Below are 18,513 nucleotides of genomic sequence, written 5' to 3'. Positions count from 1 at the left end.
GATATTTTGATGCAAAAATCTTCCCAAAAAAATTTATTAAAATTGCTATATAGTGAATAATAAACTCTTCAAGTAGTATTTTACCATAGGATAATTTTGATTCTGTGGTAATGGCTATATTTAATTTAGGGTTAGAATTTGGATAGTAAGGAAGAAAAATAGGTTCTAAGAGTTATCATTAGCTTTGTGAAGGTAGCGGTCGATATGATAATAAGAACAGGAGATTATGGAGGTAACACAAATATAAAAGGAGATAAAAATCAATAGAAATAGACCTCTTTGGATCATATTATATATTAAATCATATATGACTATGGAAGAAGCCTTTGTTTTAACATTTTGTCAATAGCCCCAATTCTAAAGCCTGAACGTTTGTAATGTTCATTATTTTCTTTAAGTTCAGTTTTTATTTGGGATCAGAAATATGATTAAACTAGTCAAAAACAACTAACCTGGCCAATTTTCCAGAAAAATTAATGAATTGGGTTTTGATGGAAGTATCAAAAATAGTTATTAAAATATGGTTTCGAATAGTTAAACTTCAATTTAGAGAAATAAACTCTCAACCACTATATAATTTATTTCATGAGCTTGCTAACAAGTTTTATTATACTTGTTCTATCTCATTAAAGCTATTTTAAATAGGTCTCCATAATCAATTATTTCCATAACAATAATAACCAATTCTTTTTTCTTTGTTAGGGAATAAAAATATATTTATACTCATTTAATTTTTAATATTTTCAAACTTTTCTATTCTAATTATGAAAAGTATAACTAAATTTAATATATATTCCTTTTGTAATATATTTTTTTTAAATAAATATCAAGCGGTTAATGGCTATTTTTTATTTATGGTGTAACTAAATAGTAGAGTAGAATGTTGACTTATGTGTCTGTAGTGTAGTTTTTAATTAAAAAATCATCAATTAGTGTATATATTTAATTTTTATTAATTGTAATTATATAATTTTTATTTTTAATATATCATCTATTTAAATTTGATTGGACTAATTGATTCGGTAGTTGGATCAGTGATCCCGAACCCAAACTCTTAGCCGGTCAATTTTGATATAGGTTTAAGATCCAAAAATTTATCAAATGTGATGGTCAAAGTTTAATGAAGTCCATTTCAAATATATGACATTTCAAAAGTATAATTTTTCTCACATATATCAGATTTCAGTTTTCCAACACTTGTTAGATAAGTATTCTAAGATCTAAAAATATTTTATGTCTTGAGTCAAAAAAAGGGTTAAAAACTTCAGTTACAACATAATAATGAATTTATTCTAAAATTTAAAATTTTAGTCAAATTAGGTGTCCTTTGGTTAAAATAGGAATAACTATTCTAAATTAAATCTAATTATATCATTTTTAACACCGATAACGTTGAAATTATTAGTAAATGTTATTAAGATAATTTAATTTTATTAACAATAATATTATCATCTTAATGTTTAGCAAAACAAACATAATATTGTTATTAATAATTTAATATTAATATTAATATCAATATTATTATAATCAAATAATCTCATTATATTAATACCAGAATTAATGATATTATTATTAACATTCTTATATGATGCATATTTTGTTACATTCTATAATATTTTGTTATTATTAGAACAAAACTGGGTGATTTATGGTGAATAACTTGGTTTTTTGTCATGGCAATCTGGCCACTCCTAGCAACCTTTTTATTTTAATCTTCAAGGGTTTTGAATTCTTTATACTCATACCATCATCCTGTCCCTCGAGTTACATACGCACCAAAATCCACCTCAATAGTCAGTACCCATCGCTAGCCGCTATAGTCGGAGGTTCGAGAACACGGTACGCCTTCCAAGCAGTTGGATGTAAATTTAACGGTCAGGATCACATCAATCAACAAACAAAAGCCGTTCAATTAAAAACGGGCGACCGTCATAACAAGCCCCCGGAGTCCGGACCCCCATCCTACCCATATCGGCGGTCTCCAAACACGTGGATCTGCGTTCCCAGCCTCGCGATCTCCAATCAACGGCTCTGATTTCTTCCTTTCCTTGCTCTCAACCGATGCACGCGTTTCCTTCTTTAATAGATAAAATGTTTGTTTTTATTACGAAATGCCACTCTCCTCGCGGAGTCCCTGACCACTCTGCTCTCAGATCTCTCTCTCCCTCTGCCTCCCCCTTCCTTCTCGAAGCCATACAAATCTCCGATCCCTTTTCGATTCTCTCAGCGCCAAGATCCGGTTATTCTTCTCGAGATTTGTGGTAGAAGCGATGGTTGTTTGCAAATGTCGCAAGGTATTCGGGATTCAATCCCTTAAGCTCTCTTCTTCCCCTAAGTCTAATATTAAATTCGATTTTAATTGATTTTGTTCTCATTTTCCCTCAATTTTTTAATGGGTTGCGGAGAATTGGGAAGAGAGATTTCTTTCATTCGTAGAAACCGTTAACTGTGCGGGTGTGTTGAGATCGATGGCTTTGTTTTGTTGCCTATTGTTGTGAATGTGCTCGATCGGTTATTCGTTTGGTTGGTATCTGTTTGAGTGGTTTGCTTCGAATTGGGTTTGCCAGCGGTTGAGATCAGCCACTTTTACAAGAATTGATGCAATTAGGGTACAAATTCAGCTGATTTACAATGCGCTAATCGTGTTTCAGAATGGAGCGGGTGAAAAAGTCTCTTTTTACGGTTTTGGATTGATTGGATGTTGAGGTTTTCTTCGTGATAGAGAAACTATGGATCTATGAAGTAAAATCTGGTGCTTGCTTTTTTCCGTAGATTTTGGCGTTGCATAGGATGATTAGTTGTACTCAACGATTTTCATAGTTTCATTTGATATCTGATCTTTGGGTTTTCTGATTTTTAATTGTTCTTTGGATAACTAGTAATGGAGCATTTTGGTTTCAGGCGACTAGGCTTTATTGCTTTGTTCACAAGGTACCTGTCTGCGGGGAATGCATCTGTTTTACAGAACACCAAATCTGCGTGGTAACCATCTGGACTTTTGTCATACCAATGCAGATACAATTTTTTGCTGGTATATTATGATTGCAAGGAAAAATGTTCCATCTGAACTCATGATTCATGCACAAAATCATCACATCCAGAATAATGTTTAGTATGAACAAAATCTGCCATTCCATAGATGATAATTATATTCATGAAGGTATCAAGTTTGCAGCTTGGCGAGTTTACGCAATTCACTTGATTTATAAGGATTTTATGGAGGCAACATCATGAACATGATTTAACTTCTGAAATGTTGCAGCATGCAAGTTGTTTTGCATGTCCCCTTTCTTATGTATATTGGTTCCTACAAACTTTTCACAGCCTCCATATCATATGCTTTCTTGTTGTCAATTACAGCTGATGTCATTTATTTTATTTGAAATAAGAATCAGACTAGTGCAATTTGATGCTTGTTTCTTCTCTCCTAATAGTGTCATGTGAATACCTCAATAATGGCTTCAAGAATTTTAGAGAAGAAGAAGCAAAGTACAAAATACAAAAAAAAATAAAAAATAAAATGACGATAATATAGCAAATATAACAAGAGATAACTATCCATTGTAGCTTCTAATTTCTAAACACCACCACTCCAAGGTAAAGTTCTTATCCATATTCCTTTCTTGCAGTTTTATCCATTCTATTCTATGACTGAAACTTTGGAGGAAAGTGCATTTGTGATGCTTTATGCCTTTGTCTTTCCACGGTTCCGTGGCAACATGCATTGCATGTGCCATACTCTAGTCTGCACTATATAAACATTCTAGATTGTTGCCTCAATTTCAGAGTAAGATAAAGTCGCCAGAGTTCACCTCTGTGAAGCATCATGGTGACATTTTGAAGTTTACATTTAGTCATGGTCACCTCCCACAATTGCCTCTCATGATTGTTGAGATCACTCTCTTTATGCTTAATTAATAGATACCTGAAGCAGAGACTTTATGGCCTTATTCGAATATTTAAATCATAGCCAGTGCTGCAGCAAGGATTTCTTTTTTTCTTTTCTTTTCTTTTGGTGGTGGTTTTGGAGATGGGGACTAATAATCTAGAAACAAAGTTTCTATTTGAATATCAGAGACATAAATATAATTTTAGTTATCTCAATCAACTAGAGAAAGTTACTAGAAAGAGAGTCCATACAGTACGGCATGGAATTGATTGACATAATGCATGCTTTTTATGATTACATTTACAAAGAATATGTACAAAATGCACATTCCACAGATATTATTCATATGTATTGAAACACCTCCTCTTAAAAATTCATAATTATGGTCTTTAAACAGCTTTGGAGATATGTATGTGGCAAACCATCTAGGTGTTATAAGTACTAGCTAGAAAGAAAAAAAGTTTTCAGGTTTTTGGATGAAAAGAAGGCATCTTAGAAGCCCGAAAAACACAAAAGTTTTAAGGAGCACTTTTTAACTCATTATGTGGTTTGATGGTGGGCATAGAAGTAGTTCAAAGCTTTTCAAAATCATTGAGTTTTGCACAGCACAGAACGCACCTAGACAGCTACCCAACTGCCCACAACCTTGTCAAGTTTGAAACTGCCCTCCTCTAGCAATCAAATAAGCCATCTCTTGACCCATGTTTTCTGCTCTCTCTTTGATATATTTGTCTTAGTTATGGAATCAGTTAATCATAAATGGAATCATTTTCTCATAAACAATCCTACATATGTTCTACTGGAGGCTTCCCAGGAAAAAAGGCATAGAGGCAAAAGGAAATTTGCGTTGTGATCCAACAGTTTGCTGCATGAATAGTGAACAGAATACTCATTAAATCATTATAACGACCCAGTTTCATATCCCTTATGTTTCTTCACTGTCTTCTGATTGATGGCATAGTCTTTTTGAAATTGTGATTGGAAAAAACTTATGTTCATGTTTTTGCAACATGGCAAAAAGATAGATGATAAAGAAAATGAACGAAAAAGGAAAAAAGAACTTATCCTGTTATCCAGGTTATTAGAGACTTCGTACGATTATTTGTCATCCTCGTCTTCTTCCTTAATCTCTTCTGCCTCCTTTGCTTCTCTTCCACCTGTATTTTCCTATTCTGAACAAAGATTGGCAACAAAAACCTGCTTTAGAATAGAGTTGGGTACTCAAGGACTTTGGATTCATCGAGAAATTAGATAAATAAGGGCACAATACCTTGTATCTCACTGAACATCAAGAAAAGTGTTCAATTGATCATAAGTTCATAACCATGCATCTGGGTATGGATGGTGATTCTCTCTCTCTCTCTCTCTCTCTCTCGTAAAAAGCAGCTAACCTACCAATGATTAATCCCAATTACAGGGAGCAATTTTATCACCTAGCCTCATGAATGGAGGAAATGAAGAACTGGGAGAGGGCAAAAGGATTTGTTGAACGATGGTTATATATGTTGAAGCATTTTGGGCTTGGGGGTAATCTAGAAAGAGCTTGTGAATATAAGTTATTTGACCCACCGGCACAGTCCATTCCAATTTTTTTTATAACTCAGCATTTTATACTGGTCCATATTCGAGTGGCAAGATTAGTTGTGCGGCAAAAATCTTGATCCTTTTTTTAACTACCATTGTCAATGAAAGTTATTTCTTACTCGAACTTGCAAGTGCCTAAAACTCACCAGTTAGGTTCATCCTTTGGAGATAAACCATCTCTTAAGCATCTTTTGTTGATTATCATAATTATGTAAATATCTTTATAGCAGCGTCCAAGCATGTCAGCTTTATATTCCCTTTCCCTTTCTTTTGTAACTTTAACTTTTTGTTTGTATCTTTTCATAGGATATTGTGCATTCTTTTTATAATTTGCACTGAAACATGTTTGTGCACATATAACATGTATTGGTAGACAGATAAGTGTGTAAACAGATCTGCATTTACATATACATGAAACAACCAATATTATAGCTTTATTGCAGTGCACCAGCATAAATATATTCCTATTTAGTGGTCTATCACACTTATTTTTATCGATCTTTTAGGTCAAACAATACTCTGATTGGGTAGTTGATGGAGAGTATGATTGGCCTCCTACATGCTCCTCCTGTAATGCTGCGCTCGAAGCTGGAAATGATCAGACTACTCGACTGGGTTGCTTGCGTATGTGATTCTTCACCTATACATTTATAATTTAGCTTTCAAGAAAGCATGCTCCACAAAATGTAGTAAACCTAAGATGCTTCTCTTTTGCTTGTCTCAGATCTTGTGCACACAAATTGTTTGGTGTCGCATATTCAAAGCTATCCACCACAAACTGCTCCAGCAGGATATATTTGTCCTGCATGTTCTTCACCTGTAAGATGCATGGGAGGATCTTTGCATAATTTTGTTGTGTTTATTAAATTACAAATTTCTTCTGTCTAGCAAGTAGTAGTTCAATAGTATTTTCTTGTTTCTTGAATGGCCAAAGCAAAAGGAAAGAAAATGGATTTTGTCTAATGGCATCCGCAATCTACACAACTTGAGGGGGGTGGGGACAGTTAACAAGTTTACTTCTGTAGAAAATTCAAGTCTATCATGCTTTATCATTTGGGTATATATGCTCTGAATTGTTATCCAAATGCCTGACAACCTTAACCCAAAGTTGAGATGCTTATATTTGAGGTCAGCTTTGTCTTACCTATACAGATAAAAACCTAAGAAAATATAGTAGGTAAAAGATAAGAAAAGGAGATAAAATGCTTTACCACAAAATATAAAAATCGAGATAAAGATATAAAAAAAACTTCATATTTTCACGAACATTGTATCATAATGTTCAATTTACTACTAAGATTATTATTTGTATTAGTTGATTCATAAAGTTATGAAGAAAGATAATTTTTTAATTCAAAGTAAATTGTGGTAGAAACTCCTTTTTTTTTAAATAAAAGAGGGCTATAACAGCGACCATTACATTCTTACGGCGTCTTCCAAAAACATCAAATATGCTCTCCATGGTTCATATAATTCCCAATGTTCTAGAGTGATTTTCAACCCAATTGGCTGCATGGTTGGCATCTGGTATATGTGCCGAAGTTGAAGATCCACGAAATCCCTCATAAGGCTGTGGCAATCAGCGATGATAGTGGAAGGGATGGGCTCACCCCATCTCATAAAATCCCACATGTCAAGATGATCACTCTCAATGATGACCTGTTGAAGCTGGTGGTGTCATGCCAAGGACATGGCCTTATGAAGGACAAGGCCTCATGAAGATCCAAGCCTTAGCTAGGAGAGAGGAATCTGAGTTGAGAATCATACATTGGGCCATGATGGGCCGCCCAACATGAACATGGATGAGAACTACTGCTCTTGCAACTCTGCTATCTGAAATTACAGAAGATCCATGTAACAACCCAGGATCTCACCCAAAATGGTTAGCCAGAAGGTATTATTTAGATTTCTTGATCCTGTATAAGTACCCAAGATCTACCCAGCAAACAAACCAATGTGAGACCGTCCGTACGGATTCTCACATACTCCCTCCGTTCAAGCCGTGACGTCCTCGTTAGGCTAAAGGTTTAAATCAATTCAAATCTAATCATAAACATCACAATTGGCCCGTGGTCAGCCCCAATGGATCCGTGCTGCAGTGTCTCCTAGTCCATATAGGTCATAGGCCGGGTCCGCTCTGATACCATTTGTAACAACCTAGGACCTCACCCAAAGTGGCTAGCCGGAAGGTATTATTTGGGTTTCTTGATCCTGTATAAGTATCCAAGATCTACCTAGCGAATAACCAATGTGGGACTAAACACACGCCCGCATAGGTCTTCACAATCCATCAGTGTTATTTTTGTACTATGCTATGGTGGAAGCTCCCATTGGACCCATTCAAGCTCCTCTTGAGCAATAGAAGCCTTTCAAAGATTGCCAAATGAACCAGCAAGTGGTAGCAAAGAAACTCATAGCCCAGATTGGGATTGATACACCAACACAGTTTTAGGACCGAGCCATCCCCATCCCCATCCCCATCCCTGGCCTGAGTCCAATCCATAGGTTGCCATCCTCGTTGCATCCTAAGAGCATTCAGATTTCTTGCGAGTATCTACACTCAAAAAGGAATTGTCAGATGTCCTCTGACCGACAAGATTAAACTTACAACATATGTCAACAAAGTAAGAAAAGATCAATCTGTACCACACATTTGTTGGTAATCTTCAAGAAATAAGCCGCCAACAAAAAAAATTAACTTTTAGAGCAGCAGGTAGTTTCCATAAGAAATTTGAAATTGTACCATTGCCCCCTACAAATATAGTGTTCCTGTTGAGCCACAAAATTGTAGATGGATCTGGAAAGCCTTTTACCATGTATGGTAGTAGCCTGTCGCCAACCATCCATAACATATATATAGGAGTTTTGTATGCTAATGTTTTTCTCAACTGTCTGGGCATCCCATAGCCTTTGTACATTCCAGCTATTATGTGCAATTAGCTCACCTGCATAAACCTCAGTTAATAATGTAAATAGGCTTATACCTAATTTGTATATCAAAAAGCCATGAGTGGTCTAGTATCCTATATGCCTGGCCATTTCTAATATTGTATGCCAAGCCCAGTGAATCCTTTGAGTGCACTTAGTGACAGCCTTACAGCACCAAGAAGAATGCTTGATTTACTTTCTTTTATTCTGTACCTTAGTGAGAATGTTTATAATTTGATGCCACACCTGGACCATCCTCATACCTCTACTCTTCAACCTCAATTAGTGTCCACTAAGTTTTCTATCTCTTGTACTGTTGAACCCTTCTAGTTCTTCCTAATCTGCTCTCTACTTAAAATTGCTGTGCTTAAAGCAAACATCAGAAAATTACGTTTTAGAATTTAGAATTATCATCATATCACTGGCAAACCACACACTCAAAAGCACTAGGTGTCATATGATGGTTTTTCCTTAGTTTATACATCTTGAAGTGAGGGTGGAAGGCTGGAAGACTTTGCCAACCCTTTGAACTTTGGAGGGAAGAATGCTTTTTGCTGCAGATTATGATATTGATCCCTTTCAACTTTAAATCAACTGCTATGAAATTATTCTACTTTTATATTTATCTGCCTTGAAAATCAGTCAATGAATTTGTTTAATATCAAGAAAAGCACTTTTTTTTTTGCAGATATGGCCTCCTATAAGCATTAAAGATACAGGATCTCACCTCCATTCAAAACTCAAGGAAGCAATAGTCCAGGTAAGACCATCATAAATTTTATTTCTAGAGTTATCAGCATGCTATTGTTTTCTTTTCCTACCATAAGCCTTTTCTCATATATATGGGTTGGTTTCACGATATGTTTATTCCATGTAAGTGCTAAATCGTTGATCAAATAGGCAACAATATGTTAAAATAATTTCTGCTGCTTGACATCAGTAAATAAGTATACACTTTAATGACATGATACATTCTGAATATTTCTGATTATTGTGACTATCTATGCATAATTGCATATAGGTGTCCTAGTTTTTCTTTTCTTTTCTTTTCTTTTTTAATAATCCTCACCAATTTAGGGCTGGATGGTAGTTGCAATGAAATTATATTGTTTATTTCCAGACATGCTTAACCTAAGGTTTCCATCTTGGCTGATATTGCGGCGAGATATCAGTTATATGGGTCTCGGGCATCTAACGATACAATATGTTCTAAATATCAGCTTATGTTGGCTGCTATAAACTGTTATATCCCAATTTCTCGGCTGATACAATATCAAGATACTGGCTGAGATTACTAGTTTTATTATCATTTGTCTTAGGATTTTCTTAAGCCATATTAAGGGGTGACCTATCTTTTTTGGAGACTGTAATTAGGAAACAATTGTGGTAGAGGTTATCTGCCAAGATTTGTAGATCTTGCAGGTTCAAAAAAACCTGGCATCAGAATAGGGACTTTGTGGAGGAAGGTGAGCAGTGGAGGGTGTGATGGAGGTGTTGCCGCGCTGGTGTCTGGAGAGTCGCTATGGCTGGGCAGTAAAGGCCACTTGTTGAGGCGAATGATTCATCTCGTAGTTAGCTTTGGCAACAATGATGAACGAAGATTTTTTTTTTTTTTTTTGCCATTGTTGAGATGAAAGGGGGTCCTAAAAGAATAGAAGGGAAGAGGTTACATGGATGTGGAAAATATTCTTTTCTCTCTGTTTGTTTGTTTTTTTTTAAGTTTTGAGGAGAATGACTCTGCAAATAGTTAAGGCTATTATATGCCACAGTCCATGTATAAAAGGGAACAAATGATGTATTTGTGATGTCAGCTAAGTTTCCAGTATATTATATTAGTTCTTATGTCTCGGCCTGCATATCCAGAAATCATGGAAATTATGTTCTTTTTAAAAAAATTTCCTTTTCAATCTTGGCCGAGATAAACTGGTATCTTTGTTTATCTCGGTTTCAGTGGCCTACTGATATTTCTGAGATATCACGTATTAAAAACTTTGGCCTGACCACATAGATTTGTGTGAACTTTCTCTTTTATAAAGATTAACTTGTGGGATCATGCTGAATGTTTGATTCGTTGCATAAAGTTCAATCCTGGAAGTAAGTTTTGGATCTCATATTCAAGAATTCTAGATTCGAGGTTTCTATATCCTGTGTCCTACATAGACTTTTTGGTGCATTAATTCTCCTTGTGAGTTTAATCTTATTCCAGGCCTTCCAGATATCTAGCCTTTTGGGTATCATATCAATCTTTCAGAAGCTAGATCTATCGTATATCTGGCTATTCGAGTCCATGTACTACAACTTGCCCTTCTTAGATTTAAATTTATGCTTCAAGACATCAGATCCTGTTCCCTATGTTATCTAGCTTCTTTTGGGTGTTCGTTTTAGCACCCAGAGTTCTTAAGAAGATGAGATATGTTTCCTGTTCTTTCGTTCAGAAGCTGTTCTACTTCATGATCGTTCGACTCTCTCACACTCTCTCTCAATTTTCTAGAGTTTGATGTCAAGCAGTAATTCACAAGCTTACTCACACATGAAAGGTTGTTTTTTTGTTATGGATTAAAATAATGGAATTATTAATCAGCTTACTGAACTAAATAAAAATTTATCAGGACTGCACCACTTTATCTCATGAATGGTGCATGAGATTCTACACAAACTGAATATCAACCTAGTGTTTTTGATTTTTATGCAATGGGCATTGAGGTTCAACATTCTGTTAAAGAAAATGAAGCTTGTCAAAACTTTAATATGATCATATATCATAAATTATTCTGCTTCCTTTCTTAAATGTTTATATTAGAAAGTGATCTAAGCAGTTCCTAAGCTACATTTTTTTTGAAAATCCATTTATTCAAATGTCCTTCATTTTGAATATTTGATTTTGTGTTTGTTTCCTTATTGAGTTTTAGTTATGTTAATCATCTTGCATTTTCAGCCATTGCTTAGCGTATTTTAGTTGCCTTGTCAAGACATCAACTCAGTAACAGTTGTTAAGACTCTTCAAACTTATTCCACATGGTTTCTGACATTTGCAGAGTGGCTTGGAGAAAAATGTATTTGGAAATCACCTTGTTTCATTGCCTGCAGTGGAGAGCCGTGTTCCTCCTCCTGCTTTTGCTTCGGATCCACTTATGCATGTATCTGGTGTTGAAGATAGCGATAAAAGTCGTGCAGATTCATTTACCAAAGAAGCAAAATACTCAGATGAAGTATACTCCGCTGCTGGAACAGGTTCTACTAAACTTTCAGAACCGGAGATTGTTGAAATAGATGGTCCTAGTTCGTTAGGAAACCAATTTAAGCCAGACCAAGAGCCCAACTTCATCAAAAGTGTGAGCCCCAAGGGTGTAAGTGATATCTGAGCCAATGATCAACCATCTTTTAGTACTTTTTGTGTAAATTTAAGTTCATAAATGGTGCATTCATACAAATGTAAATGGTGCCTGGCACTATGATCTTGTGTTTTAACGTCATGCAGCCCGGTGCTACCACAAGGAAGGGCACTTACCATGTTGACAGACAAAATTCAGAAATATCATATTATGCTGATGATGAAGATGGAACACATAAAAAGTACACGAAAAGAGGTAAGTTATATGGAAAAAAGCTAAATATTTCCCTAAACATAATTTCTCTCTGCTACGTGATTGGCATGCTCTTGACTCAATAAGGATTGTCTAGCTTGAGATTATTAACATGGACACTAAGCCTTTTTGTTTCCTGATAAACGACACTAAGCCTTATTTCATCTGTGTGAGATTGATGCGATTAATCTTATTTCCTGATTGGTTCCTATAATAACTAAACAGTTAGAAGTGCAATTTGTATGGTACCTTCAGATCCCTCATTTCTACAAGGCTAGTGTGGTTGCCCATCTTTGATCATTATGGACGTTGCAAAACCATGACTGATACATGTTCTGTTAGCATGTTTCATTGCTCATGGCAGTTTGTGTTTTTGTTCAATTTTGTTGACGTAAAATGTTAAGTTCTCTTAATGCAGTGTTTGTTAAACATGTAGCTATCAAAAGATTTTTTTTTTTTTTTGTTGCTGTCATCTGATGGTATCCTTTTTCCTTGAATTTGATTGACTTCTAGAAATTCCTGCTCTGTTTGATTCTTTTACTCTTTCAGTACCTTCACAGTTTTGCACCTTGTCTTCATGTTTATGCCTTTCTTTAAATCCTACAAAGGCATGCTGTGCTCGAGCAGTTGCCCATATATGTGGCTGAAACAGGTTCAAGTTGTAGACCAAGGCTGTATTTTTGCAGTCGATATTGCAGTCACTTGTCATGTCCATTGCAGAAACTGGATATTATGATTCTCTGCATATAGGATTTGTTCCATTCTTATCCAGCTAATTCTCAAGTATAATTGTTTTTGGACCTTTTTTATGGCATATGCTATAGCCTTGAATTTGAGGTCTTTCCTGGCCCAGGCATGACCTGAGTTTGTCTACGTGTGGACCCATGTCTGGTGCAGTCTGGACTTGTGTCCCGCCTGTGCCAGATCTATATGCTCCTACACCACCTCCTGTGCGGCCAAGGGCTGGATGCTCTGCTTGGGGTCATAAGGGGCTGCCAAGGAGGTCCTGGCAGGACAAGAAGTCCATCTTTGTGGACTTCTGTCTGGCACAGGCTGGACTAAGGTCCTGCCCTTGTCAGGTCCGGTAGATTCCATGGTGTCTTTGAACCCTCGAGGTGGCTGAGGTCTGAATCTCTTACTGGGTTGGTAGGGGCTGCCAGGTTGGTCTTCATCCATTAATAATTTTTAGCTAATGTGAATTCCTTATGCATATGCTATAACAAGATCTAAGTTGTTCAAGATGGGATCCATTTATATGTACTAAATCTTGGTATGCTCAAATGAAGAAAACGATTTCTGAGTGTTCTTTTTATACTTCACATTAATTTAGAGACTATATTACTTATATCACTTGTTTGTGTGTGTGTATATATATTTGTGATTTTATATGTATGATCATTTTTAGGACCCTGATGATGTTTGCGCATACTAGCTATGGCTTAAGAAATATACAACCTTTTTCCCTAGAGCCTTGTTGGATGCAGGGAGAGGGAGGGCCTTGGTGTAACGATAACGTTGCTCCATTGTGACCTGGTTGTCACCAGTTTGAAGCATGGTCAACCTCTCCTCACTTGGGGGTAAGGCTGCCTCAATCTGACACCCTCCCCGGACCCTGCAGCGATGGGAGCCCCTGCAGTGATGGGAGCCTCATGCACAAGAACACTCTTGTTTTAAGCCTTGTTGGATGCAGGCAGAGTATGAGAGGTGGTTTCCTCCCTGCTACCACTGCACACTGCCAATTGCTTGCCTTAGCTATTGGTGAAAATTCTAGCAAGACTTGCAGGTCGTTGGAGCAATCCTGTTAGAGGTTGAGAGCTATTCGAGCCCTAAAAGAAGCTGTTTGTGTATTAGGCCCAACACAATGATAAATTTCCAATAAATATGCAGTTGTATGATTTCATGGTCCTGTGTGGAATCTTATTGTTGTTCTGCATTGATTAAATCCACTGCATATTCTGCTTTCATCTTCAGTTTATGCACTTACTAGTTATCAACATATATCTAGCAATTAATCATAGATATTGGAAACTGTACATCCACCCAGTATAAAACTTAAATGTGGTCCAAGTATTTTTGATTGTCTGATAATATGTCAAAAACACTTGTATTTTGGAAGTTGTACCTGCCTTTTCGTCCATCACAGAGAGAGAGAGAGAGAGAGAGAGAGAGAGAGAGAGAGAGAGAGAGGGGCGGGGGGGGGGGGGGAGAGAAGAGTGGATTTATTAACTATATTACCTATTATCAAAAAGAAAAGTGTCACATATTTTTATATAAATATTAACTGTAACATAAACAAGGTCGACATGCAACAGTATGTGGCCAATGTTGTGACAGTGAATTCTATACAAGCCCCTTTTCCTTTTTCTTTTTTTTTAAGTTTTTTATGATATAGTTGTTACACCTGGACACTTGAGGTCTATGCAAAGCATGCCGATGAGATCTAGTTAGATGTCTAAGGACATGAAGCAGCTTGTGTTTTATTTAATTTAGTTTTAGTTTACTGATTAACTACAATTTGCAGATTATTTTTGGCTGAGCTAAAGCAAGTAGTAATAATGCGTTAATTGATTCAAAGTGGACCTCAGTAAACTTGCAAACATGGAATATTTTTTTTTGCGGGGTGAGCTGAAACAAATAATTAGGTTATGTGTTGACATATTCTAGTTGGATCTTGACGATCTTGCAAAGATGGAGTGATTTACTAAATCATCATATATTAGCATGCAAGTAGATTTCATGGTTAATTTACTACAAGCTATAACGAGTTTCTTCTGTAATAACTGGAACCTGATGTGAAAGTGTTACCATTTTGAATTGCAGGTCCTTTCCGTCATAAGTTTCTGAGAATGTTGCTACCTTTCTGGTCTAATGCATTGCCAACTCTACCAGTGACTGCACCACCACGTAAAGATCTAGTTAATACAAATGATGTTCCAGAAGGACGTCTGCGGCATCAAAGATCATCAAAGATGGATCCCAGGAAAATCTTACTCATCATGGCGATCATGTAACGTTCTAGATTCTTTTAACGTTAAGTCTATTCTTTATTCACTGGCTGTTGTTGAGCACAAACACTTGATCTGGTATTGTAGTTGGAAATTTTGCTGCTGCTGACCATGCGAAAGCCTTTATTCTATATGAACAGTTGAATTGTCCAGCTTATTTTGCTGCTCTAAATTGACATTTACATGTTATGCTAGTCAACAGAAAACCATCATTCCATTCTTGAATTCATATTATTGCTGTCAGAACTTGCAGAATATCATTTGCATCGTAGTTTGAAGACACTAGTCGTCATGTTTCTGTTTTCCAATATTTCTTGTTTGGTCCGTTTTCATGCACTGTTCTAGGATTTCCTAGGATCTTGCAGGTACTGGTAGGAGCTCCCTCTTCATATATAACTACATTCATATGTTTGCTGGTATATTCCAAGTTTATCAGAGTGCCCAACATGCCCCAGGCTGCTTTCTAACTTGATTAGTGTTATGCAATCATTTTTTATGATTTGATCGTATCAATGCATATTGGTGTCTTGTCCTAACAAGCATCCTGGACATGACTTGATGGTTATGTTTTAGGTATTTCAGTCTTATGCTGGAATATCACTCTTTTATCCAGCACAAGCTTCTTTCTCTCAGAGAGTGATCATTTGTAAGTATAAATCCATGCAAAGAAGCTTAATGTGAAGTCTGTGTATATCTGCAGGGCATGTTTGGCAACAATGGGCATTCTGTACTATCGATTGGCACAGCGCAGTCTTGGTGAAGAAGTGCCAGAAGATGAACCTCAGTAGGTACTGTTTAGCCTTTTCTCATGCTAGGGTTGTGTGGGATTGTTTCATAAACTTTTTGGTTTCTGGGCCTTCATTCCAGGCCATTTCCCTCCTGTGAATTTCTTAAGGCGTAGCAAACATACCGCCACCTACCTACTCCTTATAGAGTGGTTAAATGTTGTTTACCTGATGTTCAAAGAACTTTTGCTTACCAAATCATTATCTACTCATTTTAGTCATTCCCCTCCCTTAGAAGCCATGTACAATAACCACTTTTGGATTGAAGGATGCAAGTTGTAATCTGCTGATAGCCCGATCTATTGTGCTCATAGGTTGGTTTATATTATGTCTTCCTTTGCCATGATTGCCATAATAAGATGCAGTGAATGCTAGCCATGCTTGCCTTGCTGTTTGAGATAACGTCGCCCTTATGCTTGTCAAAATCTGTTTGTTTCCTAAGGTTGTTGAGGACTATAACAGATGCAACGTAAGCTCTCATTGGATTAGTCTGCCCTCTCCGCTTCTGGATATGTGCACTTTATGTTCAAGTGAGGTTCTGACTTCAGAACCAGATCCTTGTTTTTAAAAAAATTGTCATCAAGGTGAATTTGAGTCATATGGAGATGGTTATGGATTTGCCATTTAACAGGCGGTACTCGTTTTCCTTATATATTTTGGTTGCTACCTATCTATTTAATATAAAGTTAAAAAAGAATATGTCTTTTGTACAAATTGATATTTATCTAGAAGAGCTCTCTTCCGCAATGATTTTTTATACTCAACAGTTGAAGCTGATGGTGTTTGGGTGCAATTGACTTAGGCCCTGTTTGGGGGAGCTTTTGGAGGGCCAGAAAGCACTTTCTGGCCCTCCAAAAGTACTTTTAGATGAAAAACTGTGTTTGGTAAATTTTTGAAAAAGCTGTTTCAGCTTTTGCGGGAAGCTGAAAACAGCTTTTGGAAGGAAGCTCCAATTTGGAGCTTTTGGGAGGAAGCTGTTTCAGCTTTTTCGGAAAGCTGTATTTTTAACAAAAATGCCCATATTAAAATAACATAATTACATAGTTTGTCCCTTTATAAACCTAAAAATCTACTGGAGCCAAGAACCCTAGCCGTCAGACTCCCTTCCATAAGAAAAGGTATTTTTCTTTTCAATTTTTGTATGCATCTCTTGAACCACATTTTAGAAGAAAAAAATTTTAATCCTTTTCCATACCTTCCAAAATCAATCTATTGTTTTTTTTTTATCATCAACCTCGCGGCCCACGCTGAGGTCCTCCTCGAGCATGGACCACGAAGAAGAGCCTCTGGACCGCGGAAAATTATTTTATGGGAAATTATGGAAAATTATTTTATACTAATAATTATAATATTTTATACCTTTATTTTTGTGTTATACTATAAATATATTATCATATTATATTATATCATAATATATTAATATGTTATGTTAAATAATTTAATATTATGTTATATTATGAAAAATTAATTTATACTAATAATTATAATATTTTATACCTTTATTTTTGTATTATACTATAAATATAATATCATATTATATTATATCATAATACATTAATATGTTATGTTAAATAATTTAATATTATGTTATATTATGAAAAATTAATTTATACTAATAATTATAATATTTTATAACTTTATTATTATATTATACTATAAATATTATATTATATTACATTATATTATAATACATTAATATGTTATTTTAAATAATTTAATATTATGTTATATTATGGAAAATTAATTTATAATAATAATTATAATATTTTATACCTTTATTATTGTATTATACTATAAATATTGTAATATATTACATTACATTATAATACATTAATATGTTATTTTAAATAATTTAATATTATGTTATATTATGAGAAATTAATTTATACTAATAATTATAATATTTTATACTTTTATTATTGTATTATACTATAAATATAATATATATTACATTATATCATAATACATTAATATGTTATGTTAAATAATTTAATATTATGTTATATTACCAAATATTAATTTATTCTAATAATTATATTACTATTATGCTATATCAACATAATATTATTTTATATTACAATAATATTATACTATATCGTATATTTATGTATTAATTTATGTTATGTTTTATTATGTTCTGTTGTATAATACTATGCAATGTCCTTTATGGTAATTTTGTCATACAAAAGTACTTTCTCGGTTTGTTTGCCAAACACAAAACAAAGTACCACAGCACTTTACGAATGTAGTTACCAAACAGCAAACAGCTTTTTATAACAGCTCTACTTCCAACACTACTTCTAACAGCTCTACTGCCAACAGCTCCTCTTAGGCCCTGTTTGGGGGAGCTATTGGAGGGCCAAAAAGCACTTTCTGGCCCTCCAAAAGTACTTTTAGGTAAAAAAGTGTGTTTGGTAAAATTTCTAAGAAGCTGTTTCAGCTTTTGCGGGAAGCTGAAAACAGCTTTTTGGCAGAAACTCAATTTTGGAGCTTTCCGAAAACGCTGTTTTCAGCTTTGTCGGGAAGCTGTATTTTTGACCAAAATACCCCCATTTAAAAGTTTCTTTTTTCTCCCAAAAATCTCAATCCCACCGCCTCTTTCTCTCTCACCATCCCCCCTCTCTCTCTCCCTCTCTATCTCCTTCTCCTCAATGCCGCCGGCCCTCCTCCTTTTTTTTTTTTTTTGGGAGGCAGCCACCACGCCGGCCACCCGTGGCCGCGCTCCCCAGCCACCGCTG

General features: G+C 35.4%; 1 protein-coding gene across 1 annotated transcript; it reads left to right on the top strand.

The window, feature by feature from the left end:
• Positions 1-2,117: 2,117 nt before the first annotated feature.
• On the top strand, positions 2,118-16,149 carry LOC103705294 (zinc finger protein-like 1). The gene is made up of 9 exons (XM_008788952.3): positions 2,118-2,294; positions 2,902-2,982; positions 5,980-6,097; positions 6,198-6,292; positions 9,090-9,161; positions 11,437-11,748; positions 11,880-11,988; positions 14,806-14,992; positions 15,691-16,149. Exons 1-9 carry the CDS (start codon positions 2,271-2,273, stop codon positions 15,776-15,778), a joined length of 1,086 nt encoding a protein of 361 aa, XP_008787174.1. The 5' UTR covers positions 2,118-2,270; the 3' UTR covers positions 15,779-16,149.
• The last annotated feature ends 2,364 nt before the right edge of the window (positions 16,150-18,513 follow it).

The sequence above is a fragment of the Phoenix dactylifera genome, chromosome 6 (genome assembly GCF_009389715.1).
Source record: "Phoenix dactylifera cultivar Barhee BC4 chromosome 6, palm_55x_up_171113_PBpolish2nd_filt_p, whole genome shotgun sequence".
In the NCBI taxonomy this organism is placed as follows: domain Eukaryota; kingdom Viridiplantae; phylum Streptophyta; class Magnoliopsida; order Arecales; family Arecaceae; genus Phoenix; species Phoenix dactylifera.
Note: the sequence above shows the minus strand (reverse complement) of the source record. Positions and strands in the feature narration are given on the sequence as shown.

What these genes read in the sequence shown, in the direction of transcription:
- LOC103705294 (XM_008788952.3), top strand. Translation starts at nt 2,271, where the DNA reads ATGGTTGTTTGCAAATGTCGCAAG. An exon ending in TACTCGACTGGGTTGCTTGC is followed by an intron (nt 6,098 to 6,197) that starts GTATGTGATTCT and finishes TGCTTGTCTCAG; the next exon opens with ATCTTGTGCACACAAATTGT. An exon ending in GTCCTGCATGTTCTTCACCT is followed by an intron (nt 6,293 to 9,089) that starts GTAAGATGCATG and finishes TTTTTTTTGCAG; the next exon opens with ATATGGCCTCCTATAAGCAT.